A 26,004-nucleotide genomic window follows, 5' to 3' on the forward strand; every position below is an offset into this window, starting at 1 on the left:
GCTCCGGGCGGGGGTGGGGGCCACCGGCCGGCCTGCCCGGCTGCACCTCGGGCAGATCTCAGTTTCCCCGTCTGTAAAGTGGCCTTGACCGCACTGCTCCAGGAGGGTGGGGTGGCGCAGGCTTTGAAAAGAAAGTCAGTCTTGAAGCCTCCCGCGGACCCCTGGGAGGGAGGGAGGCGAGTGGCGGGCGGGGCCTTGGGCGTGGTCTATAGGGGGCGGGGCCTGTTCGAGGCGGGAGCCTTCCCCTGGCCTGGTGGGGCCTGGGCCGGCCCTGGCTCGGGAGCGGGGCCTTTCCGGGGCGGAGCCTGGCCAGGAGGAGTGGGACCTGATGGGGCGGGGCCTTGTGTGGCGGGGGCGTGGCAGGGAGGAGCGGCGCCTGGAGGGCGGGGCCTTGCGGTGGCGGAGGCGCGGCCTTGCCGGGGGCAGGGGCTGGCGGGCTGGCTCCCGCCGCGCTCACGCCGGCTCGTAGTCCTCCCGGCGCTCTGGGGCGGGCTCCTCGTCTGCCCCGGGCTCGGGCCGGGCCGCAGCCCCCGGGCGCGCTTTCGGAGCGCCGGCGCCGGCCGGGCGGACGCCGCTGCCCTCATGGCGGCCATCACAGCGCTGCAGCAGTGGTGCCGGCAGCAGTGCGAGGGCTACCGGGACGTGAGCATCACCAACATGACCACGTCGTTCCGCGACGGCCTGGCCTTCTGCGCCATCCTGCACCGCCACCGGCCCGACCTCATGTGAGTGCGCCCGCTCCCCGCGCGCCGGCCTCCGGCGGGGAAACTGAGGCCGGGCTGCTCGGACGGGGGGCGGGGCAATGGGCCGCGGTCAGAACTCCCGGCCCGGGCCTGGTGGGACGCTCCGGGGCCGAGCGGAGCCGGACCCTGCAGGCACGCCCGCCCCGTGGCCCCTGCAGGGCCCCAGTTTGCCCGGCCACCAAGTGGAGCTGGGCCGGAGCCAGGACGTCCGGCCGCCCCCGCTGGCTTAGTCAGTCCATGACTCAGGCCCGCGTCCTGGGCTCCGGCCACAGCCAGCCCTCCCCGTCGGTCTCCCTGGGAAAGGGCCAGCATATTCTGGGCCCTCTGAGATCCCCACTGTCCTGGGACCTCCTGCCAGATCAGGGGCTGGGGGGCACGCGGGTCTTACTGTGTGGTACTTACTGGCCGTCCCCCAGCCTGTTCCGGCACCTTTAAGAATGCAGCCCAGGGTCACTGTGGGGGAGGGGCCAATGCAGAGCAGGAAGCTTGAGACACCTACCCCCCAGGTCCTCTTGGCCGGGCCTCCTTACCCTAGGGTGATGGGGCATAAGATGGGAGCCTTGGGAGGTGGGGAGGGGAGGGGGCTAGGTCGTCTCCCCCCGGAGGGTCTAGGGGTCGAGGCTGGGAGCTTGGCCCTAACTTGTTGCCAGATCTTGTCCCCGCCCTGGACCCGCTCCGTCTGTTATTCACTCAGCAAACGCTCTTTGGCTGTGACTGGGACCCGGCTTGCTGGGACAGCTCTGTGCTGTGAGGCCCTGGCACCCCTGCCTCGTGAGAATTCACAATGAGTAAAGCTGCCAGGGAGGGTGCCTGGGCTGGGCGGATGGACGCTCAGGAAGGGTGTCCTTGGAAGACGCCTCCTGGAAAAAGCATGCTGTTTGTTAAATGTTAAAAGTGTTCCCCTGAGAAGTCCTGGCTGGAACCAGGGGTGGGTGGAGCGTGTTTGCCAGGGAGGGCTTTGGCTGGGAGCAGCCAGAGGCAGCACCTTCTCAATGCTGCCCTTGGGCCTCTTGCTGTACAGATGGGGAAACTGAGGCCCAGAGAGGAGACAGCCTTGTTCAGGACACAGAGCATGTCCGGCAGAGCCAGGGCTGGCACATGGGGCTCCTCCCCTGCACCCAGATGTCCGCTGTACCCCCAGGGACTGTCCCCAAGCACCGCCCTCTACGGGGAAGCTAGTCTTAAGAAAGAGGCCTGCAGGGTTTTCCTCCTCCCGCCTGGGGTTGTGAAATATGTGTGGGGAGCCCTCTCTGCTCCCTGCCTCGATTTGCCTCAGCTGCCCTCAGAGCCAGATGTCGGGGCAGCGTGCGCTTCCCCTCTGGACACCCGAAGCTGAGCTTTGATTGTGGGGGGCCGGGGCGCGGGGTCATGGAGACTGGGAGACTGGGAGACGGACTGGCAGCGGAGCCTGGGGCAGGCAGGGTCCCCGGGAGGCTGGCTGGTGGCTGACCCCAGGCAGCCCGGACCGGGTCAGCGGGAGAAGCCTGCCGTGGGCGGGAAGGAGGGTGCCGCCCTCTGCCAGGCCAGCACCTCGGGACGCCGCGCGGGTGTAAGTGGAGATTTGGGGCCTTTCCGAGCCCTGGGAGCTTCCATCTGTTCCCAGCTGTGCTGGGGTTAGAGGCGTGTGTGTGTGTGTGTGTGTGTGTGTGTGTGTGTGTGTGTGTGCGCGCGCGCACCTGTCCCAGCACGCACTGCCCGCGGGTGATCACAGGCACGCACATGTGGGTGTGTCCACATGTTGGCACAAGCTGGTGTCTCACAGCAGTTCACGTAACCATTATTGAGTGCCTGCTGTATACGCAGCACTGTGTGCTGTACCAGGTGGCCTTGGCCCCTGCCTCAGGGAGTGACGCTTTGGGTACAGACAGCAAACAGATGAAGGAACAGAAGCTCCAGGCAGCTCCCGAGGTGGTGAAGGCTGGGCAGGGAAGACTCGGGAGGAGGCGGCCGCACCCTCGCACACGGCAGTGAGCTATCGCACTCACTGCCGGCTTGGCCATTGGTCACCTGCCCCCACTGGACTTTCGGCTCCAGAGGGTGGGGATGTCTGCCTGCTTTGTTCACTGCTGTGTCCCCGGTGCCTGGATGACGTCTGGCTCGTGACAAGTGCTCGGTAGTTGACAGCACGCAGTCGGAGGTCTGTGGATAAGGGAGGTCTGCTTGGGGCCCAGCAAGTACGGCCGCTGCTGCCAGGTGAGGGCTCTGCAGGTGCCTGGGAGCGGCAGGCAAGGGGAGGAGGAGGCCACGGGGGCGGACATGGAGGCACGTGGCCACAGTCAGGGAAGGCCACCAGAGGCTGGGAGGGACAAGGAACAGAGTCTGCCCCTGAGCTTCCGCAGGGAGCTTGGCCCTGCTCACACCTTGATGTCAGACTTCTGGTCTCCAGGCTGGGAGGGACAGAATAAACGTCTGTTATTCTAAGGCGCCCAGTTTGCAGAGAACCAGTCGGGCTCCCATACGTGGCGGGGCCCAGAAGGGGCTTCTCAGATGCTGGCTGATCGAATCCCGTGCGTGTGGGCCCATGTGTGGCACGGGCCTGTGTCTATGCCTTAGATACCCCTCCGCCACCTCTGGTCCCGGCGATGCCTCTGGGCAAGTTGGTGGCTGGGGGAGGGGTGGTCGCACCGAGAAGCCCTGAGCCACCCCACCGGCCCCCGGTGCTGCGCGGGGGGAGGAAACACGCAGGAACCTCGTGGGGTGGTCGTGCTCCCGGGGGAGCCCCCGAGCTCAGACCCGGCGACACTCACCCCCACCCCCCCCATCCTGTGAAGACCCTCCGGCAGCAGGAAAGTGGACATCCTGTCTCCCTGTCTCCTAGCTTCGCCACCAGGAAGTCCTTCCCTTTCTCTGCTCCTGTGAGCCTGTTTCCTCCTGGCCCCCAGTGGAGGGGAGCGGCCGTGAAAGGAGGAGCTGGGCGCTGAGCCCGCCGGGTGGGAGCTCCAGCTGCCTGGCTGTCCTCCTGCTGGCTCTGTCCACTGGGATCTGCGAGTTCACCTGCGCCCTGCAGTGGTCGCCCCCCCTGCCCCACACCACCGGGGACACGGACAGGTGTGCGGGTCTCAGGCTCACCCAGGGATCCGCCCGGCCCATCCCCACCCCTGGCCGGCCCGCCAGGCCCACCCCATAGCTGTAGGGCCCCACCCCATAGCTGTAGGTGCCCACCCCATAGCTGTACGTTTCTCAGATGGGCCTGGAGGTGCCCACCCGCCCGCAGGGTCTGTTTCCCCAGTGACGCCACATCCGCCTGAGCAGCCCAGCAGCCAGGTGAGAGCAGGAACCGCTCAAAACAAACACAGCCTTCCTGCTCCCGGCAGTAAACCTGTGGGGCTGGAGAGTTCCTTCCCCTCTAGCCAGACCAGGAGGGACTGAAGCTCCAGGAGGCCGGGAGGGCGGGAGGAGGGTGGGCAGGCCAGACGCCAGGGCCAGGGCCGCAGCCCTTCCCAGAGGCAGGGGCTGGGCTTCCTTCTCCAGGGCCGTTGGGGCGGGAGGGGTGCTGGAGCCCGGCCCTCTGTGGGAGCCGCGGAGGGGTCGGGGCTTAGGAAGTGGGTTCTGTGTAAACTCGCTGGGCCTCCCCCACTCCTCAGTCCCGTGGGGGGTGACCTGACCTTTCCCTGCAGCTCTGGGGCCCCTGCCAGGCTGGGCCACAAGTTGGGGGTGGCTCCCTGGCTGCTCTTGGAGACGCACCCGTCGTGGGAGACTCACCCCCGGAGGCCCGCACCCAGAAGCTGCTTTCTGGGCCAGAGCAGAGGGGGCTGGGCCCCGGGTACAGGCTGGCCTCCCCCCGATGCTGGCTTCGTGGCCAGCAGGAAGCCGCCTGGGGACAGAGGCCTCTGTTCTTGGCCTGAGGGCCTGTGGCTGCGAAGGGGCTCGGGCCCGGCGCCCCCATGACTCCCCCTTAGGCCACGGCAGGAGCCCCGGGCTGACCCCTCCTGGCTGGGCCCTGGGGTCGGGGTCGGGGTCTGCGCCAGCCTGAGGAAGGCCTACAGCAGGGGGGCCCTTTCCTCCCCGCCTCGCCTCGGGTACCTCCTCCGTCCACTCCTCCCTGGCTCTGTCCTCCCTCTCCCCTGGCCTCTTGCAGGGTGTCTGCCTTGGTGTCTCTGTCCCTGAGCCCCGCCTCCCCTCCCCCCCCCCCCCCCGCCCTCGCACTTCTGCCCTGTGGGCTCTCCCGTCTCATCTCTGGGCACTTTGGTACCCATGTCTCCCTCCATCTGTATTTCAGCCTGTCTGTCTGTCTGTCTGTCTCTCACTCTCCCTCTCTGCTCCCCTTCCCGGTGGGATTAACTCCAGATGTGCTGGGGATGCCCGGAAAAGAGGCTGGGCTTCTGTCATCTCCCCCCGCACCCCACTCCGCCCCCAGTCCCAGCACCCACCCCCATGTAGTTGCATTTAGTTCCAGGAAATAAACAGCGTGAGGTCAGCTCTCCAGGAATTTGGAAGGGGGTACACATTCCCAAGAGCCCCCGAGGCGTTGGGTGCAGGAGGAGGTCAGCAGCCCTGGTCAGCTGTGGCCGGCGGGAAGCAGGCCGGGAGGGGCTGTGCGTGCCCTGGGCTCTGTCAGCCAGGCCCGGCGCCGGCCAGGGCAGGGCGCACAGACCCAGTGAGCTCATTCATTAGGCCGGTGCCGAAAGGGTAAACAGATGGCCCCGACGGCCCCCCACTCAGCAAGCCCTGGACAGACTACCTCCTCAGCAGCGTTCCAAGTGCCAGCCGTGTGCCTGGCCCCAGGCAGGTACCGTGGGGTTGGAGCAGAGCACACCTGATTTTAAATACAGGAGTTCACCTAAAAAAATGATCTACCTGGGGCAGGTGCCCGGGGTCCCCGCCCGCCGGTGCGCAGGTTCTTGGATGAAGGTGCTGACGCAGTTTGATCCCGCGAGGCCTTAAACGCAAGCCGGCCACCTCCCTGAGGTCAGCCCGAGGTGTCAGCCCGCGAGGCCTGCTGATCACGGTACTGCAAATGGGCATCTGAGACGACAGAAGGAGTCTTCCACCTGTTCCGTCCAGGAGCCCAGGGCGGGTGTCAGCAGGGCTGGTTCCTTCTGGGGCCTCCGCCCTGGGTGTGCAGACGCTGCCTGCTCCCCAGGCCTCTGCCTCGTCCTCTCTCTCTGCACATCTCTGCGTCCAAATTTCCCCTGTGTGTGAGGACACCAGTCATTTTGGATTAGGGCCCCCCAGTGGCCCACTTTAACTTGATCCTGTAAAGTCCCTGTTTCCAAATAAGGTCACGTCCTGAGGTCGTGGGGGTTAGGACTCCATCGGGCCTCTTTTGGGGGACACTTCAGCCCATCCCACCGGGGGGTCGCCTGCTGGCGGAAACCTGGTCCTGTGGACTTCCTGACGGGGACGGGCGGGCCCCTCCTTGGCGCTCAGAAGGGATTTGCCAGGCAGCTCTGACCCCTCGCCCGTCTCCGCTGGCCTCAGAGCTCCGGCCTCGGGAGATGGGCAGGGCCACTCTGGGCACAGGGAGCAGCGAGCCAAGGCCCCGGGGCGCGCGGAGGGAGCTCAGGCTGGGAGGGGCGTGGTAGTCCTGGGACCGGCCAGGGCAGCCCGGCCCAGCCGTGGCGCCTTGCGGGTCCTGGGAGGCGGCTTGGCTTTGGTGCTGAGGGTGGTGTTCCTTGAACTTGAGTGGAAGGGCAGTTCTGCACCCTCTGGCCATCGTGCCTGTGACCCTGCTCGGGGGGCTGGCACTGCGTCGTGGGTGCCCCAATTTACACTGAGCCCTGAGACCCTCACTCTGGGTCTGCAGGCGGAGAGGGCGCTGGGGGCAGCTGGCTGCCCCAGATCGCAAGATCTTGCGGCCCCCGGGGGGACCGAGGCCAACGCGGGGGGCAGAGAGCTTCCTTCTCCTCCTTGTTTGGAGACAAAACAGACCTTGTTATCCTGCCCTCCAGTGCCGGCATCTTGCTGAGGACACGGCCGTTGCGGTCAGTGACCCTGGGCAGGTCTGGAGAAGAGATTGAGCTTTCAAAGGGGTGGTGGGGGAGGGAGGGAGAGGCGCTCCCGAGACCCCAGTCGCTGAGGAGGGAGGGGCCTGCACGGCTGAGAGCCCCCGGGGCGGCGGACGGAGCCCAGCCACTCCACGTGCCCATGGCCGTCGCTGGGTGTCGGGCTGCCACGCCCACCCGCCCACTCCTCCGGTCATTTGTCCCCCGCAGACGGGTCTGTCCGCCGTCCTGTCCCGGGCACAAAGCACCCTCTGTTCTCCTGGGGTGGTCTCACATCTGGAACACGTTACCTGGGAGGTGGTCCAGGCGGAAACTGGGAGGTTTCCCGAAGAGCTGGGCAGGTTGATGGACAGCAGCTGGAGGCCGATGGGGCCCCTGAGGCGGGAGGTGGGCAAACCGCAGCCCCTGTCCTCCTCCCACCCCCAATGTGTGGCCAGGGGCCAGCCGCTGCCCCAGCCTCAGTTTGCTCATCTGTGTAATAGGCCTCCTGGGGGTGTCGCAGGGTCAGGGAGGTGGGGTCAGTGCACGGTCAGGGCTGGGAGCCGGGCCATCCTAGGCCAGGTGGCCGCAAGGTCTCCCCTTCCCCCTCTGCCTGCCACCTGCCCGGCCTTGAGCCAGCGCCCTCGAGTTCACCACGAGAAGCTGTGGTCACCCTCGTAAGACGGGGCCCCTGAGGCCCCAAGAGAAGAGGGGGCCCGCCCGGGTCAGACAGCACGGCCGGGCTGAGTCGGATGCGGCCCCCCTGCCCCGCCCCCAGCTCTCTCCTGTCTCACGTGGCTTCCGGAACAAGCCAGTTGACCCCAAAGCGGCAAGGCTGCCGCCCAGCACATGAACAGACAGACAGATCTGTATCTAACCAGCCCACCCGAAGGCGTTGGGCCGTGTAGCCGAACGTCCCGCGCCGAGCCGGCCGCCTGCTGGGGTCTGGCTGTGTTTTCCGGTCAGAGCGTCCTCCAGGGTGTGCTGTGCGGGGCGTGTGTGTGGAGTGCCGGGACCGGCCTGGAGCTGGCGCTGGGCTTCTCCTCCTTTCGGAACGATCGCTGTGCTCCTGGCCTCTCCGGGGAGGCCTACCATTCTGGCCGGGCCGGGGGCCCCTGCACCCCTATGGTCAAGTGTGTGTGGGAGGCACCGGGGGCTCTAATATTCTCAGCCTTGAGGGTCTGCCCCCTCGGGAGGACGGCTGGGCACCTGGTGGGCACGTTCGACCCCCAAACGCCTGGACGCTGGGGCCGAGGCCCTGCTCTGGTCCTGTTTTCCCACTGTGTGACCTCAGGCAAGTCACGGAGCCTCTCTGTGCCACATCGCCTCATCTGTGAGAGGCGGGCATTGACGGCGCCCGCGGGTGCGAGTTGGTGTCTTTAAGGAGCTGAGCACAGCAGCGCCTCATGTAAATAAAGCAGGTAGTGGGGACCAGGGAGTGGAACGAGGGCCCGGCTCGCCCTGACCAGTGGGCAGCGTGGAGCTCCGCCCACAGGAGCCCCTCAACCCCAGGACGTCGGCCTCCCGCGACCCACCGGGCCCGTGAGCTGCCCAGGGGGAAGCAGCCCACCCTGAGCTGGCCACCCAGGGCCTGCTTCCAGCTACACCTAACTGGGCGGCGCAGAGGTGGGGCTCGGCCTCTGCAGGGCGAGGGGTGGAGTCTGCAGCTGGGGGCCTGTGGGGGCCGTTGGGGTCCAGGTCTCGGGAGGTGCTGGACGGCATCCCCGGGCCCAGAGCCAGGCCAGAACCTGAGGCCTGGTGCCCAGCCCTACCCTCCTCTTGGTCGTTGTGTGACCTCGTACCTTCACTGCTCCACCCCTGGCCTCGGTTTCCCCCTTTGGGCAAGATGACCTCTGAGGCCCTTGTGGCCCCTCCCTTCTTGGACCCTGAGCTACTTTGAACACTTGTATTTTAATTTTCCAGAAACTTCGATGCCCTCAGGAAGGAAAACATTTACGAGAACAACAAACTGGTGAGTGCCTTCTCAGCCCGGTTTGCGCCATCCCCAGCCCGTGTCCCAGGGACCCGAGTGGGCACAACCTCCCCCGGGGTAGCCGCGGAGTCACTGCTGCCCACAGATGGGCAGGGGGAGGCCGGGCACTCGCCGCTGGGCTCTACAGCCTGTCCCGAGCTGGGCAACCCCAGCTCCCCAGAATAGCCCCAGATCTCGTAGCCAGGCCTCCTGGTCCCTCTTTCTCTCGGTGGGGAGGGGAGGGGAGGGCCGGACCCTCCTTCCCACCCAAGGCAGAGCAGGCTCAGAGGTGGCTCTGCGGCAGGGCCCCCGGGTGGGTCCTGGGATGGACCCGCTCTCAGGCTGGCTGGGTTCAAGTCCTAGTCGGCCCCTGCTTCCCTGCAAAATGAGCTCCATGACCCCACGGGGCTGATGCCCAGAAACTTGGCCCGTGTTCTCTGCGCTTCCGTTGTGGTCCCTGCTGGGGTGCAGCCGTGAGCAGGATGCCCACCCCCGTCAGGTCTGCGAGTCTGGGGGCAGCACCCGCCGCGCTGACGAGTGGAAGTTAAATTTAACTTAACTGAGATGAAATAAAATGACACATTCAGTTCCGCAGCTGCACTGGCCGCGTTTCAGGCACTCGCGAGCCACGTGTGGATGGCTCAGAGTAGGATGCGTCCACCGTGACAGGGTCGTCGGACCACGCTGAGCACGGCTAGCGTGTGGGCAGGAACGGGAGCCGCAGGGAAGAGGTGGGGTGGGGGCGTGGTGAGGGGCAGGGACGCTGGGTGAAGACAAGGAGAGGGGGCTGCAGGGGTGAAGCCTCGGGCTGGAGGGCACCAAGCTTGTGGGTGCGGCAGGAGCAGAGGGGCGGGTGGCTGGGGTGGAGGCTGGGACAGAGGGTGGATGGGCGGCGGGGAGGCTGGGACAGAGAGAGGAGGCTGGGGTGTGGGGGGACCTGGCTTCTCTGAAGGCTGCTGTGCTATAGGAGCGCTCCGGTTCCACAGGCTCTGTGCAGAGAGCAGGGTGGGGTTAGGGGGCCGGCGCTGGCAGCCGGAGTGGCCAGCTTCTGGGTATATTGCGTTGGCCGAAAAGTTCGTTCAGGTTTTACTATAAGATTCTACAGAAAAACCCAAACGAACTTTTTGGCCAAGTCGATATTTTGAAGGAGTCAGAGGCAATAGGAGGGGCTTTGATCCTAGTGTGGCGGGGTGGTCACTGCTGGGGCCTGCGGGTCTGGGAGCCCAGGGGCCTCGTCTTAGACGCACAAAGATTGAGGTGGGGGTTGTGGTAGTTTAGGGGAGGGCTACAGTGTGAAGGCAGGAGCCCTGCTGGGCTGGCAGGGCAGGGGAGGGGAGGGAGGGGACGGGGGAGGGGGGAGAGGAGGGGGGAGGGGGAGGGAGGGAGGGGGAGGGAGAGGAGGGGGGAGGGGAGGGAGGGAGGGAGGGGAGGGGGAGGAGCCTCCACAGGCCACTGCAGAGTCGGGGCAGAGGAATCAGCTGTGGCGGGGGCGGGGAAGAAGCAGCAGCAGAGATCTGCATCCTCCCCGGGGCGGGGAGCCCACCCCCGCCCCCACCCCACCCCCTGCCCAGTGAGTGTCCCTCGCCGGGCTTTGTCTCCTAGGACACAGGTGTCCCCCTGGGCTGGGGAAGGCTCCTCCCATGGAGAAAGCTGCCCCCTGACCTGTGAGGTCGGTGTCGGCCGGGGCCGTACAGATTCACGGGTGTGGGGGCCATTGAGGGGGTCTCCACGGTGACCTGGGGCCGAAGTCCCAGAGCAAATAGCCCGAGCTGGGCAAGGCCCCCTCAGGACCGGGCCGCGGCCTCAGCTGCTGTTACCGAGGACCCACCGGGACGGGCCCCAGAGCTCCTTCAGTTCTGTGATTGGGCTGTACTCTCCGTGGTACAGACGGGTAAACCGAGGCCAGGGAGGCCATGCGGGCCGAGCAGAACTCGAACCTTGAACCCAGACCTTTCTGGGCTCCAAGTGGCTCTGTTGCCTCGGGCCCCTCCCACCTTCCCTCCGGGGGTGGGGTGGGAGCTGGTGGCCTGGCCGAGGTGGGGAGGGGCCTCCCAGCCCACCCGCTGACCACGCCCCCCCAGGCCTTCCGCGTGGCTGAGGAGCAGCTGGGCATCCCGGCCTTGCTGGACGCCGAGGACATGGTGGCCCTGAAGGTGCCCGACCGGCTGAGCATCCTGACCTACGTGTCCCAGTACTACAACTACTTCCACGGGCGCTCCCCCAGTGAGTCCTGCATGGCCCTCCCTCTCGGTCCGCGCCCGGCCCCCCAGCCCGCACCCAGCACTGCCCCGGGTGCCGGGTACCGCCACCTCCTCCACGTCCTGCTGCAGGTGAAAAGCTGCAAGTGAAAAGCGGGGTCCAGGCCCCAGGCCTCCCATTGCCCCCGCTGGAGCAGGCTCAGCCGTCCGCCTCCCTGTCCGCTGGGCAGACAGCCAGCTCCCCGCCTTTCCCTCTCTGTGCGCACAGCTCTTGCCTCAGGCGGCGTGGCTGACCCGTGTGGGCTCCCAGGCCCTGCCACAGGGGCCCCCACGTGGTGCTGACGGTCAGCTGGCCCTGGCGGGGTGTGGCTGAGAGCAGGCCGGGCAGGGGAGGGGCCGGCCTGGCTTCATCGTTCCAGCCACTTTGTGTACCAGCAGCTGAGCGCCAGCCCCCCGCCCCGGCCCAACACGCCTCACCCGGGCTTAGAAATCCCTGGAATCGCTCTGGGCACACGGCCAGCCTGCCTTAGAGCCCTACTTGGTGGAGAAACAAAGTGCCTTTTCCCTGACCTCGGATCAGGGCTCTCGGAGGGGAGGGGAGGGGAGGGGAGGGGAGGGGAGGGGAGGGGAGGGGAGGGGACGGGAGGAGGTGGGGCAGGCCAGGCCCCTGCTGGGAATGGATGCTCGCTGGGGCTACCCCTCCCCCCTCCCCGGCCCCCAGAGAGCAGGGGCCGCCCATCCCCACCCCCTGCTCCAGGTCCCAGGCTGGGCACTGGCGCCTCCAGGGAACCTGGACCAGGGGTGGCCCCCGAGTCTTTCAGAGCCAGCCTGCGGGGCCGGGGCCCCTGACCCTGTATGTCTCGTGCCAGTTGGGGGCATGGCCGGCGTGAAGAGGCCCCTGTCAGACGCCAGTGAGGAACCGTCTGGAAAGAAGGCCCCATCCCAACCTGCCAGGCCTTCGCCCACCCCAGCCCGGGGGCAGCCGCTGTCTCCGGTCAGCACAAACCCCACCGTCCAGCGGAAGGCTGTAAGCGCCCTGGCCCGCCCTCCCTCTGGTTCTTGGGTTTTCCACCAGCTTCTACTGAGTGGGGCTCTTGGGCCTGAGTGTGTCCCTAACCCACAGTGCCCAGGGTGGGGTGGGGTCCCCTCGGGTCCCAGACACAGCCTCAGCTGCCCCCTGGACTGGCTCCCCAAGTGGTGGTCAGGATATGATCCCCGTTGTACAGACAGGTAAACCGAGGCCAGGGAGGCCCCGAAGGCCAAGTAGGGCCCCGAGCGGGTGTCTTGCCTAGGCCACCCCCCACCCCGTAGGGCCAGGAGAGCATGTGGGCATGTCTTTCACTCCCAGGCCAGCCCTGCAAAGTGAGGTACGGTTGCTCCACTTTTCAGAGGTGGAGATGGGACAGGGTGATGACTTGGGGCGGGGCGCTGGGGATTGGGTAGGATTTCTGCACCTTGGGGTGGGAATAGGAGGGGCCAGGATCTGTCTCCTGGCCCTCGGAGACCCCCAAAGTCAGCCCCCAGCCCCCTGCCCTTGGGCCAGGCTGGAGACCCTGCACGCAGAGTCCAGCGGCCTGGGCATGGGCCTCCTCTGGGACCAACGCTCTCCGGTCCGCACGGTGGAATCTGACGGGGTGGCTGTGAGGAGGGAAGGTGCGGCAGGCCTGTCAATGGCTCCCCCCGGCAGGGCCAGGCCGCGGTCGGCTCCGTCAGCAGCACCTGTGGCGTCTGCGGGCAGCACGTGCACCTTGTGCAGCGGCACCTGGCAGACGGGAGGCTGTACCACCGGAGCTGCTTCAGGTGGGCCCGTGTGTGCGTGCGCGCGAGTGTGCACCCGTGTGCGTGCTGATGGGCTGAGCAGCCCTGACGAGGGCCCCGGGGGAGCCTGGGACAAGAGGTGTTCGTTGAGTGAGCGCCACCCGCACGAGGGCACCCGGGATCCGCATGTGCCTGCCCTGGGGAGGCGGGAGTGAACACGCCTGTGGCTGGAGCCCCTCCGGTTTCCCCGCCCACCCCAGGTGTAAGCAGTGCTCCAACACGCTGCACTCGGGGGCCTACAAGGCCACAGCAGAGCCCGGCGTCTTCGTCTGCTCCAGCCACGACCCTGGAACCGCCTCTGCTGGCCCCACGTTGCCGGGCTTGGCCCCCAGGTGGCCTGGAGCCCTGTCCATGGACTCCAAGACCCCTGGCTCCCCGAAGAAGGCCCAGGAGGCGAGTGGGCAGAGAGACGCAGGGCCAAAGGCCAGGCCGCCCGCGTGGGAGCCCGCGGTGGGCAGCCCGGCTGCCAAAGGTTACCCGCTGGCTGCAGCTGACCCTCCAGCCACCGCCTGCTCCCACGTCCACGCGGGGAGCCCAGCCGGGGCCAGGCTCTCGGTGGGCCCCGTGGGTGGCAAGGCCAGCACTCACGTGACCTACAGCTCTCCGACGGGGTGGTCGTCGCCGGCAGGCAGCCCTCGTTCCGCCGTGACCCCGAGTGCCCGGGACTCTCGCCCGGCCACACCACAAGGCCGGGTAGCCCCCCGAGGGGCAGCCCCTCAGACCAAGCTCAGCTCAGGGCCAGCGTCTCCGGTCCCAGCGAGCGCCCCGGCCTGGACCCCATCGTCCTCCAGGACGCAGCAGGCCCGGGAGAGGTTCTTCCAGACGCCTGGAGCCGCCCCCCGCGCTGGCCCAGCTGGCGGGGCCCCAGCTGTGGCGGACGCTCCTTCCAGGGACGGCAGCAAGGAACAGGCACTGACCCTCCTCCGCAAGGCCCTCCACGAGCTGGGGGCAGCTGGCGCTCAGGCGCCCGGCAGGTGGGTGGAGAAGGAGGGGCAGGGGTTGCGAGCCCGGAGGCCAGAGGGGCTGGGGCGGCCGGGGAGGGCTTCTGGGCTCTGGCCCTGCGGGGCTGTGTGACGGCGGGGCTGCCTGTGCCCTGCCACAGTGTCCTCATCTGGGAAATGTGGCGACGTAGACAAGGGAGCGGAGTGCCAGGTGGCCGGCAGGACGGGGACACGGCTGTACACTGTAGAGCCGGCCTGACGTGCTTGGGGGCACGGGTGCAGTGACGCTGCCGCCCGGGGCCTGGCCCCACCCAGTCCTACGTGAGGACACATTTCACAGATGAGGAAACTGAGGCTGGGGGTGGGCCGAGCCCCCCAGGTGGGGCTGCCCAGGGCCTCGTGCCTTCTGCACAATGGACACGGAGCTGACGGGGTGACGGGGTGAAGGCGGGTCGCCGTGCTGCTGTCCTGGGGCTGCCGGACACAGCACGGAGCCTGGGTGGCTGGAACAGCGGACCTTATTCCTTCACAGAGCTGGAGGCCCAAAGTCGGAGCTCCAGGTGTGGGCAGGCCCGCGGGGGCTCCCTCTGCCTCTTCCAGCTTCTGGGGGCGCCCGCGGCCCTCGACTCGCGTCTTCTCTGTCTTCACGGCCTCCTCTCTGTGCGTCTGTCCTCTCCTTTTCGTGCTTGTTTCCGGTGTCAGGGCCTCCCTAGTCCAGGGTGACCTCGTCCTAACTTGATTTTACCTGCCAAGAGCCTGCTTCCAGATCAGGTCACACCCTGAGCTTCCGGGGGGCGGGAATCTGGGGGACACCACTGGCCCTGCTATAGTCGCCCAGCACGTTTCCACGCCGGGCTGGCGACAGGGCTGCGCCCGCTGCCTCGTGCTACCTGTCCTGTGGGGGGCCTCCCGGCGAGGAGCTGCTGATGCTGTGACCCCCGCCGGGCCAGCGGGTGGTGCCAGGGGCTCCCAGGGAGGGCACAGGGCGGGGGACAGCGGGCCCGCCTGCCACCCCAGCGCTGAGGGCTCTCCGAGGCTGTCGGGAGTGAGGGTGTGTAAGGACTCTGCCGGGAGTGCTCCCTGGGGCGCATCTGGCCCAGCTCCCCCTGGGAGCCCAGCCCCTCCTGGGAGCCCAGCCCCTCCTGGGAGCTCAGCCTGGGATGGGGGAGGAGCAGGGGGAGAGAACTTGGTCGCATAAGGGGCCCGGGGCACCCGGAGGAGCTGCCCTGGCTCGCGGAGGTGCCCGGGGGCCCTGTCGACAGCCTTACTTCCTGCACGTGTGCACGTGGGGGGACGCAGGGTGGCCGTGTGCGGGCCTCCTGGATGTGGCTCAGGATGGAGCTAGGCCTCCATGCTGAAGGCCCAGCTGCTCCTGGGCAGGCGGGTGGGTGGAGGAGGGAGGCCCCGGGGGGCAGACCCCACAGCAGCGCCCTGGGCGCGGTGGGTCTGGGGGGGTGTTAATGTCAGCCGATACTGGGCTTGAACAGGAGGGTGACGTCTGCCTACGGCCCGTCTCATCCCTCGGGAGGGGAGGGTGGGCACTGGGGAGCAGCTGCCAGGGGAGGCCGAGGGGCTTCTGCCTGGGGGTCGTGGGGGGGCTTCCGGATGCAGCCATGCCCGACACCTGCGCCCTCACCCACAGGCCCTCCCTCGCCACCGGCCCTGCGCCCAACTCCCATCCCAGGTCCGAAGGGCCAGGAGCAAGTCCAGCAGCCACGCGGCCACAGTCGGCGTCTCCGCAGGCCCTTAGCCCCGCCGCGAGGAGCGCGCCGCCGGCCCCCCGGAGCGCAGGCAGCATCTCGCGGGTGTCGGCGCCGCCCCAGGCGGGCAGGAAAGCCTCGGCTGCACCCTCAGGGGCCGTCGGGGCGGGTGCCGGCTCCAGGCTGAAGCTGGAGGCCCCGCGGGCCGAGGGTAAGGGCCCCCACGTCACGGGCGGAGCTGGGGTCACCGCACCCAGGCTGTCGCCGTGCGTCGCGGCCGCTCTGCTCCCCGGCCTGCGGTTTGCTGTCGCACAGTCTGGCTCCCGGGGTCCCGCCTGGGGATGCGTCACCCTGTGTCACCATCACCCGCCTGCCGGACGCCCCGTGGCCCGGCCCCTGCCGCGCCGCTGTTCCCTGGTGACGGCGCCCGGTAGGGGTGGGGCCGGTGCCCACGCGTGCTGCCCTCCCGCTTTGCCGCACTCTGTGGAGTCCCCCCTCTCCTGCGGGGTTTGCCGCCGCTGTCCGTGTGCGTCTGTCGTCACTGCCCTGTCCTGGCGACGGTGGCCCTGTGCTCTGAAGGCCCTGAAGCCCCCCTGACTGCCCTGGCCTTGGGCCCTGGGCTGTTTTGGACACTTTCTGAGGAACTGCGGAGTTGGTCCTTTCTGGGTGCTGGGGCTGTCTCTTAGGGGCACCCGTGGTATCACTGAGCTGGCAGCACGCAGCACGCAAAGCGTTCTTCCCACTCTTTCCCGTGGCTGAGCCTCCAGCCTGGAGGCCACTCTCCCCTGCGCCAAGGAGGCCTGCAGGTCGTCACCGCCCCACACACAGCTGGTCTGCATCCCTGGGGCTCACCGCCGTACCCTTGCCTGTTTGGCAGCAGGGGACGTTGGGGCCCAGAGAGGGACAGTGAATTGAATCCCCCAGGCACACACAGCACAGGGGGGAGTCCTGTCCCTAGCTCAGCCAGTGGCTCCTTCCCGGGTACCTGAGGGTGGGATGGCAGCAGGAAGAAGGGGTGGGGGAGGTGCAGCCTTTCCCAGCAGACCACCCCCCCCTCACCCCCACCCAGGCCCGAGTGCCAGCCCCCAGGAGGGCCAGGAGGACGGGCCGGCAGGATGGAGGGCCCGCCTGAAGCCTGTGGAGAAGAAAAGCCCCGCTGAGAGGTGAGCGGTGGGTGGTCTGCTGGGCGCTGGACCTATGCCCGTGCCGTGGGTTTGTACACACAGGAGCCTGTGTCCGGGGCAAGCACAGGGCCTGGCACACAGTAGGCGCTTCACACGTGCTTGCAGGTGAGTGGCAGCACACACACCCCCACCAACTGACACCCACAGCAGGGCCGTGTGCACGTCTCACCGTGCCTGTCAGCTGTAGAAGCAGAAACCAGCTCGTGCGGCCTGAGTGGCCCAGGCCAAGCGCCCTCGTGTAACTGGACTTGCAAGTCAGGGAGGGCCCATCAGGCCTCGGTATACTTGCTCTGGACCAGTCTGGAGGCCCCGGGGAATGCGAGCACGTTCGCTGCTGTGCGCCCACCAGGCCTGGCCCCGGTGCTGGGCTGGGACCCCCATTCGCTGTGGGGAGGGGACAGCCCCCCCAGAAAGCTCAGGATGGAGAGGAGAGAAGGCCACTGCAGCCTTCCGTGGATGAGGTCACAGCCGTGGGGTCACACAGGCGACTGAGCCCACGTTGGTCCGGGTCCGCTGTGCGTGGCGGCTGCCCTGTGTGCCCCGCGGGGGTCCGTCACGCATGCGCGGGGTCCCAGGCGGGGGTGGGGCCGGTGCCCATGTGTGCATCGGCTGTGGGTACCTGAACACATGCTCACCCTGTGATGTAGGTGCATCTGTCAACATGCACCTGTGCTCCAGGAGGTGGGAGAGTCAGGGACATGAGCCCGAGGGGCACCACGAGGCCCCTCCTTCGGGCCGGCATGCGTCCCCCAGGCTTGTCTGCGCCCGGGTGCTGGGCGGCCTGTCCCCCCTCCCCCGACCTCTTGCCTTCCATTCAGGACTCTGGAGCTGAAGGAGCCTCAGGTCCTGGGAGAGCTGAGGGCGGGTCATGCACCCCAGAAGGTCTCTGGGAGCTCCGAGGGGGGCGTCCGCATCACCCTGACCCCTGTGCGAGTGGACAGGACACCAGGCCCGGCCGGGGCCAGCCTCCTAGGTAATGCCAGACAGAAGCCCCCCAGCCGTCCCCAGCCAGACAGCCCGGGTCTAGGTGGTCCTCTCCTTGGGGGCAGTGGCCCTGCTTGGCCAGGGGAGCTGGTGGTCCTGGCGGGTGGGTGTGTGTAATGCGTGTGTGCATGCCTGTGCACGTGCGTGACTGTGCGTGTCTGTTCTTAGCACTCAGCCGTCCTTGCACAGGTCACCAACCTACTGGGCTCGTTTCCCCGTGTGCTGTTGAGGGTCAGGATTCTGCCCCTTCCCCCGCCCGTGGACGTGACCCCTCCCGTCGGGCAGGATGTGGCTGTGAGGGCTGACCCCCGTGTTGGTGCCCCTCTGGGGGGGCCCAGCTCAGGGAAGCAGTGGGGGGAGGGCGCCGGGCCTGCTGACCTGACATGTGACTCTGTCCCCCACCCGTGGGCAGCTGCATCCCCCTCCCCCTTCCAGTCCCCATCCCACCGCAGGAAGCTGGCGGTCCCTGCCAGCCTAGACGTTTCTGGCAGCTGGCTTCAGCCGGAGCCCTCGGGGAAGGAAGCCCCTGCCTGGAGCCAGAAGAAGGAGGAGAAAGCCCCTCCCCAGGGTGAACCAGGTCAGCCCAGCACGCCGCCCGGTTCCTGCTTGGGGTGCAGATGAAGGGGGCTCCTCTAGGAGGATGTGCCCGGCGGGGATTTGCAGGATGTATAGGAGCCCACGGAGCCTAGAATGGAGGGAAGACGAGCCTGGGGGCGAGCAGCCTCGCACACCTGGAGGAGGCTGCGCCCCGGGCCCTTTCAGGGTGAGCAGAGGCCTCACCTGCCTCCGGGTGCCCGAGTCCGCAGCCGCTCGGCGACGATGGCGCGTTTGCTCCGGGCAGCTGGTGGGAAGGGTGGCCGGGGTGCTGGCAGGGTGTCCGATGCTGTGACCTGGAGGAGGGCAGGGGCCCAGGTGGGCACAGGGACTTCGGGGACGGGGCCTGGGTCTGTCTGTGGGCTCTCGCCCCTTGGACACCAGCCGGGGCTGCCCAGGGGCCTGCCGGGTGCAGCAGGGGAGCCGGGGTGCAGGGGCTGTCTCGGGAGGATGGGGCTGGGTGGGGGGTCGGGCCCCCTTCCAGACCACGCCTGGGTCACGTTGGGCCCGGTGCCTGAAGAGGCCTGTCCTGCCCCTTCTCCAGGGAGGCCCTCGGGCCCGGCCGGCATCCCTGTTCCGCCTGGCAAGTCAGTGCCCTCCCCGGTCAGGGTGAGTAGGCTAGGGTGCAGGTGGGTGAGGGGCTCAGCCCCGGGGGCCCCCCGCCCACACCCCCTCACCACGCCCTCATCCCCAGCTGCACCCTGACTACGTGCCCCAGGAGGAGATCCAGCGGCAGGTGCAGGACATCGAGAGGCAGCTGGATGCCCTGGAGCTCCGGGGTGTGGAGCTGGAGAAGCGCCTGCGTGCGGCTGAGGAGGGTGAGCCCCGGGCGGACCCCCTCCGCAAACCCCTCTGCCAGCTCCACCCTGGGCCCGGCCCCGCCCCCGCGCAGGCCCGCCCCCCCGTGCCCAGCCAGCCCCTCTCCGCAGACGCCTCGGAAGACGCCCTCATGGTGGACTGGTTCCGGCTCATCCACGAGAAGCAGCTGCTGCTGAGGCTGGAGTCTGAGCTGATGTACAAGTGAGTGGTTCCCCTGAGGCCTCCGGAAAGCGCTCCTCCCCGCATGGGCCTGTCTGGCGCGGGGAGGCCAGTGGCCGGGCCGGGCCGGGCTCACATCCGTGTCACCTCGGCAGGGCCAGGGACCAGCGCCTGGAGGAGCAGCAGCTGGACATCGAGGGGGAGCTGCGCCGGCTGATGGCCAAGCCGGGTGCGTCCCCCGCACCCAGTGTGGAGCCCAGGCCGGCGGAGGTGGGAGGGAGTGTGAGGGGGGCTCAGTCCCAGGAGGCGGGTGCGGGTGCAGCTTTCCAAGGCCCTCTCACGGGTGGCTGCCAGGAGGAGGCGATCACGGCACACTCTCTCGAGCCGCGGTGGAGTTTCAGCTCCTCCACTTCCTGGCTGTGTGTCCTTGGCTGAGTCAGTCAACCTCTCTGTGCTTGGGTTTCCTCCCTGCAAGGGGGGGCAGTTCTAGCGCCGCCTCCTTCAGCTGTTGTGAGGACTGAGTTAACGTGTGCAGGGGGCGGGTAGCGAGTGCCCAGTCTCTGATACGGCTGTTCGTTTACTCACTCATTCATTCATTCACTCACTTATTCATACATTCACTTATTCATTCAACCGGCGTTGCCAAGAGCCCACCATAGGCCCCAAGACCCCACCCCCTCCTCCAGTGGAGGAGCCTGACCTTTGGGGAGTGGGGTCACTGTGTCCCTGAGCAGGGTGGGGACAGCAGGGCTCCGGCTGATGCCAGCTGTCCCTGCAGAGGCTCTGAAGTCCCCCCAGGATCGGCAGCGGGAGCAGGACCTGCTGAACCAGTACGTGAACACCGTCAATGACCGCAGTGACATCATCGACCTCCTGGATGAGGACCGGCTCAGGTGAGGGTGGAGCCCAGGGGAGGGAAGGGCCTTGGGGCCCAGGGGAGGGCGGAGCCTGGGGGAGGGCAGGGCCTTGGGGCCCAGGGGAGGGCGGAGCCCGGTGGAGGGCAGGGCCTTGGGGCCCAGGGGAGGGCGGAGCCCATCGGGAGGGGGGTTCCCGCCACGTACATCTTGCAGGTGGGGCCAGAGGCCGAGGGCAGGCCCTGCCCGGCAGTCTGTCTTCGAGTTTCTCCCCGATGAGGCCTCTTGTGCACCCAGGCCCCTCCTGTCCCCAGGCCACTGCTGAGAGGCTGGGCCCCGAGGGGGCAGGCACCTGCCCTGGGAGGGGAGAGGGTGGTGCCAGTGTGTGGCTTATGGGCGGGTGAGAGGGCAGGTGCCCCGGTGTTGGGTGGGCTCAGGCCCACCGCGGGCGTGGTCCTCACGGCCCGTTCTCTTTCAGGGAGCAGCAGGAGGACGAGATGCTGCAGAACATGATCCGGAAGATGGGTGACTGGGTGGCGTGGGAGGTCGGGGCTGGGCTGGACCCCGGGGGAGTTGGGCCTCCTGTAGGAGTGGGTGCTGGGACCCACATGGCAGGCTCACCCTAAGGGAGTGAGTTCCCCATCGCTTGAGGGATCCAAGAAGCACGGATGGCCCTGTGGTCAGGGTGAGGGGACTGCTTTGCTCTCCAGCCGTTCCCAGCCCAGTGGACACTCTAAGGGCAGGCGCACGGTGGTTCCCCCGGGGAGGACAGAGGGTTGGGCTCTGCTGGGGCCCGGGAGGCTCTGTGGGTGGCAGGGAAGGCCGCAGGGCACTGGCCATCAGGTGGGCGAGTGACCCATCTGTGTCTGTCCCCCAGACCTGCAGAGGAGTGGTGGGGAGCAGAGGAAGAAGCCCAGGTTCCGCTTGTCCAGCATCTGGTCCCCGAAGAGCAGAAGCAGGACCCCCGAGTAGCTGCCTGGTGGGGCTCCAGGACCCTCACGCGGGTGGGGTAGGAACGTGGGTGGCGGGACCTGCACCGCCCTCTCTGTGGGGTCTGAGCAGCCTCAATAAAGAAACTGACCATGTGGCCTGGGTTCCCTCTCCCATGTGGTCACGTGCTCCTGGGCAGCCCAGGGGTCTTGGCCACGTTCCATTTCTGCACCAGCGTGGATGTGCCCATGGCCTTGAGAAGACGCTGACCCTCTGGGCTTGACTCGGGCCCTCTGACACGGGCATTTTAGCCGTTCCTGACCTGGCTGCATGGACATGCTGGACATGAGCCTTACAGGAGCTGGGACAGGGTGGGTCTGTGGAAGCTGCAGTCGGTGCTGGCCCTGCCCCCGTGTGGGGATCGCAGTCAAGATCTGTGACTTTGACCTTTAGGATGGAGGCCAGCTGGGCCCTGGGACCGAGTTCCTGGCGTCCAGCAAGGGAATGGGGCCCACCGCCCTTCCCACAGCCGTGCAGGGAAGGACTGAGGGAGCAGAGTCTCCTTGCGGCCCAGCCCTGAGTCCTCAGCAGCGCTGCCCCCCGCCCTCGGGAGACCTGCAGAGTAATCTCCCCTCCGGGCGCCAGCTTCCTCACCTGTGTGCGGCGGCTGTCGCTGTGTCTTCCTGTGCTGTCTGCACTGCAGAGCCCTTCGTGGTGGTCCCGTTGGACCCTCAGCGATGGCAAAGTGCCAGTCCTCCCCCCCGGGTGCTGGGCCGGGTCCTGACCTGGGGGGCCTGCTAGGGACAGAGCTGGGAGGTCCTGGCCGAGTGTGTTGCGCCCCAGGAGCTCTCACTACTCCTGCTTTCTTTACTGGGTGTTGGAGGGGCTCAGGTGGGGATTTTTGGAACTTGAGGTCAGGATGTGATCTGGGGCAAGGAGGGCAGCTGCCTGGCGTGGAGATGGATTCACTGTCATGGCTGTGCTGCTCGGCTGTGTGGCCTTGGGCTAGGGCCCTGCCCTCTCTGAGCCTTTGGTGACCGGTGGGTTGCTTGTTGCCTGTGAGGTTGATGGGGTCACGTGGCTGTGTCTGGACCAGCAGTGATGGTGGAGGAGCTCAGAAACTGCCTGCTGCCCTCCATCACAGTGGGCCCCCCCCGGAGGGTGGGGTGATAGAGGGAGATGGGTGGCCCTGAGTGGTCAGTGGGGCCTGGACCGTGCAGGGACTTGGCCAGGTGGGCAGCTTGGCTTCCTTCCTCAGGCGGTTCTGAGCAGAGGCCCTGGTGGGACTTGCGTGTTAGGAGGAGGGCCGTGGAGGGCGGCCTGGACCAGCCTGCCTGACCCTTTAGCTGAGACCCCGGCCCCCCGCCACGCTGTCCTTCCAGGCATGCCCCACCTGGGACCTGCGGCAATGTGGCCTCTTCACCACCAGGGGGAAGCAGAGGGCCACTAAGGAAAGGAGCTCCATTTTACTGATCAGGAAACTGAGGCTCAGAGAGGCAAGGCAACCCCCTTGGAGTCACACAGCAGGTTAGCAGTGGCATGGGACTGGAGCACGAGGCCGCCTCCAGCACTCCCAGGGCTGCGCCCTCCACGTGGTCCTGGGAGCCCGGGTGGGCTGGGGTGTGCGAGGCATCTTAAAGACAGGGCAGGGAGGATTCCACCGACCGCGTATTGTCCAGCCCATTAGGCTGTGGGCAACTGGGGCTGGTCCTGCTGGGGACACGCATGCTGCCCTCCATCACGGCTGCTCCCTGGGACCCCAGAGGCCGCCCCGGGGGTGCTGGGTGGGCTTAGGGTAACAGAGCCCCTTCTGGTAGTCACATCCCCAGGCCCCAAGCCGCCAGCAGGGTGTCCTTGCTGTCCACCGGGGGCCCAGCGCCTTCACGCCCTGTACAACTCGGTCACGGCAGGACAAGCACGGAGGTGTCCTCGGGCAGGGGAGTTCCCAGGTCGTGCAACGTCCATTCAGCCAGGGGGCAGGGCAGGGGGGACCATGGGACCACCCTTGAGGGTACAGGTGGGGCCTGGCTTCACTGCTGCCCCCCAACTTGGAAGAGAATCAGCCAGTGCTCACCCACCCCAGGGACCCCGACAACTGCAAGGGGGTCCACACCCCAGAGGGGTGCCGGGCACGGCAGGGCACAGCACCGAGTGGGGGCCTGGCCGGACGCAAGCCCCTGTCTGCTGAGTGGTTCCTGGGGCTTTGAGAGCCCGCCTGTGTGCACAGGTGGTGCTTAATACGTATCAGGGCCTTTCCCCAGACATGGCCCAGAGGAGCCATGTTCCCATCTGTGGACGGGGTCCGGGCGGGGGTTCAGGGAGGGCCGTTCCCTGGGCAGTGCCCCTCACGCCCACACACACCCTGCAGCCCCGAGGGCCTGGGGCCTGAACTGAAGGACATTCAGGGCAGAGGCGACCCTCGGACTAAGGCCTGGCCGTGTGGAGGGTCTGGGCTGCTGGGAACTCAGGGTGGGGGGTGACCCAGCAGGGGCTCCTGGCTGCCCCGGGGAAGCTGGCCGGCTTCCCGCCGTCCCTCCACCCTGGCCTCCCACTGCTGCCTCTGCTCTGCGGCCCGCCGCGGTCCAGGAAGATGTGCCGCAGGCCCTGCCCTCGCTGCCCCTACGCCTGGAACCCCGCCGTCCACAAGCCTGGCTCCTTAGGCCTGTCCTCGGAGAGGCTCCCCTGAGCCCCGGACTGCCCGTCGCCCGGGCCGCTTGCAGCACTTGGAGGTCACCTTCGGAATTTTGGGGTTTTGTCTTTGGAGATGGATACCCCACGTCCCCCAGTCAGGGAGCTGGGCTGTGTCCCCCACTCGCGGGACGGGGCCTGGCACGCGGTGGAGCTCAGCACACTGTCCGGTGAGTGACTGAATGAAACCCTGCATCTCAAGCTGTGACGCTGGACCACTCGGCCGGCCTTTCCGGCCGCGAGTTTTCTCACCTGGGAAGGGGGATAGCGATGCTGCTGGGTGTCCATAGACCCCGGGGACAGAGCCTGCCTGAACCCCGGGCCGGGCGCAGACCTGCTGTGGTTGGGGCCCACCGGGGCTGGAGAAGTACGTGGGCTCAGGTGGGCAGAGCGCCCACGGGGTGTGGGAGGGCACACAGCAGGTCCCTCCCACCCCGCTTGGACCTGAGAGAGATGGGAAGGATGCGGGAAGGGGTTCAAGAGCTCCGGGGCTTTCTGGGACATCTCAAAGCTGGTGGCCCTGCCTCCCAGGCCCAGAGGGAGCTTGGCCCGCGGGATGCCGTGACCCCGTCCCCGGCCTCAGTTTCCACCTGCTGTCAACCCCGCACCTGTGCAGGGGTCTGCACAGCCTGTGGGCCCCCACCCCCAGAGCGTCAGAGAGAGGGGCTCCCTTAGGCGACCCCCATCTGACACGGCCCCTGGCCAGGAGCGGGGGATTAGCGGGCACATGAGGCCCCAGCGGCTGTAAGTAATTGTGAGACCCCGGGGGGTGTCCCCACCTGCCTCCTTCACCCCTGCATCCCCCACTGGCTGGTCCCAGCCTCCCCCCTCAGCCAGGGCCTGGGGGGAGGCCAGGGGGTGTGCACAGGGCAGTGGTCTCGGTCTGTGACAACTGAGGCTGGCCTGGCCCTTCCCATGGATGGCACCTGAGCTCCTTGTGCCCACACTCCAGCCAACTCCCCTCCTTTCCCAGAGGAAAGGGTTGAGGCCCAGAGAGGGCAAGGGCCTTCCCTGGGTCACACAGCACAAAGGACAGATGCAGGAGGAGGAGGGGACAGCAGGGCTGTCCTTGGCTGGGTAGAGCTGGCAGAGGGGGGCCACTGGGTTGGGGATGCAGGGGTTGGCCCCCCGGGAAGCAGGGGCATGGGCGGGGCCTGGGTTTTGGTGTCATTGGCCTCCGTCTGGGAGGTGCGGGGAGCAGAGCCTGGACTCCCCCAGCGAGGGCCCCCTCCCATTTGGGAGCTCCCCAGGGGAGGAGCCCTGTGTGGCTGAGTGCGGGCGGGAGCCACAGTCGCCCCACAAACAGAATCTCTGTGTGGTCTTATGTCTTCACATCCCGGCATCTCTCGGGGGCCCGGAAAGAAAGGGCTGCCCAGGTCTCTACGTGACACATCGAGGTGTGACCCGGCTTCCTCCCACCCACCAGGTGCCTCCTGGGCCACTGAGCCCAGGGCTGCTGTGCCTTCCTAGCCGAACCACAGAGGGCGCCCAGGGGTCGAGCTGGGCCTGTCCTGCCCTGGGAGGGACCTCCCTGCCCGTGGTGGACGCGGGGTAGGCCCAGGGGCGTGCACACGAGTGCTTGGGGGCTCATGAAGCCCCAAAGGGGGCGTTGGGGCCGTGCGGTCAGGTCACGGCATTCTGGAGCCCGCGTACCCGGAGCTGTGCAGTGGGTGGTGGACGTGAGCTCGGGGTGGTTGCATCCCCTCGGCCCAGCAGGCCCCCAACCCCCCGGGAGGGGTGCAGCCAGAGGACAGGGCTCCCAGCCCCTCCTCCTACCAGGCTTGCGCTGCAGACCCCGCCCTCCTGCGCGCTGCCTCTGCAAACTGGGACCTCCCCCCACCCCCCAGGGTGCTTCGGCTCCCACCCACCCCCAAGTCAGGAGCTCTGATTTCTGGGCTCCCCCTACCCTGGGCCTCCGCCCCCTACCTCCCCCCCCAGCAGCGGCCTGTGCCCAGGTGGCCGGGGTAGGTCCTGAGAGCCCCTCTGCGGGTCCACCTAGGTGCCTCCCCAAGCCCTCCCGTCCCAGGCCGGAGTTCCAGGCTCTGCGCTAACGAGGTCTCTCAGGTGGGCCCAGGAGATGCTGATGAAGGCGATGGCGTGAACACCCGGCCGTTACACTGTTAATAACGAGCGTCCCCCCACCTTCACCTGCAGCTGACACTTCACGGAGTCCGCGAGGATGTAAACTCCAATCGAAACACAGACTCGAGGACATCTTATCTCATCACAAATTGAAATTATATCAGATTCCTCTTTCCTTAAATAAAAAGTTAAACCTTTTCGTTTGCTCTCGCACTGGTTGTGTGAAACTTAATCAGTGGTTTTGACAATATTTCCATATGGGCCATTTCTATTCTCATTTATTGATGAGGGAGAACTTTCTGGAAAGAGGTGATAGGACGGGTGCGCGGAGGCGTCAGGCTCTGGGGCCAGCGCCTGGGGTGGACCCATCCCCTCTGTGAGCGCGTGGCGGGTGTGAGGGGGGCTGGGGTCAGG

General features: G+C 67.4%; 1 protein-coding gene across 3 annotated transcripts; it reads left to right on the forward strand.

Moving 5' to 3' along the window:
- Positions 1–386: 386 nt before the first annotated feature.
- On the forward strand, positions 387–20,977 carry MICALL2 (MICAL like 2). 3 transcript variants are annotated; one of them, XM_033426747.2, is made up of 17 exons: positions 387–725; positions 8,591–8,639; positions 10,721–10,862; positions 11,707–11,864; positions 12,525–12,637; positions 12,856–13,629; positions 15,239–15,507; positions 16,366–16,459; positions 17,299–17,453; positions 17,877–18,041; positions 18,603–18,667; positions 18,777–18,876; positions 18,988–19,078; positions 19,192–19,265; positions 19,815–19,929; positions 20,369–20,415; positions 20,768–20,977. In XM_033426747.2, the coding sequence occupies exons 1-17, from the start codon at positions 583–585 to the stop codon at positions 20,860–20,862; spliced, it is 2,649 nt and encodes an 882-aa protein (XP_033282638.1). In that variant the 5' UTR covers positions 387–582; the 3' UTR covers positions 20,863–20,977. The 3 variants fall into 3 exon arrangements, with proteins under 3 accessions (XP_033282638.1, XP_033282637.1, XP_049555910.1); XM_033426746.2 differs by having other exon boundaries at positions 388–725; positions 18,753–18,876; XM_049699953.1 differs by lacking the exon at positions 387–725 and adding an exon at positions 2,522–2,936 and having other exon boundaries at positions 18,753–18,876.
- Positions 20,978–26,004: the final 5,027 nt, after the last annotated feature.

This window comes from Orcinus orca, chromosome 16, assembly GCF_937001465.1.
Source record: "Orcinus orca chromosome 16, mOrcOrc1.1, whole genome shotgun sequence".
Lineage (NCBI taxonomy): Eukaryota > Metazoa > Chordata > Mammalia > Artiodactyla > Delphinidae > Orcinus > Orcinus orca.

Bases quoted from the DNA above. Each gene is read 5' to 3' on its own strand.
- MICALL2 (XM_033426746.2), top strand. From the start codon at position 583: ATGGCGGCCATCACAGCGCTGCAGCAGTGGTGCCGGCAGCAGTGCGAG. The intron at 18,877-18,987 runs GTGAGCCCCGGG...CCCTCTCCGCAG, and splicing joins CCTGCGTGCGGCTGAGGAGG to ACGCCTCGGAAGACGCCCTC. The intron at 20,416-20,767 runs GTGACTGGGTGG...TCTGTCCCCCAG, and splicing joins GAACATGATCCGGAAGATGG to ACCTGCAGAGGAGTGGTGGG.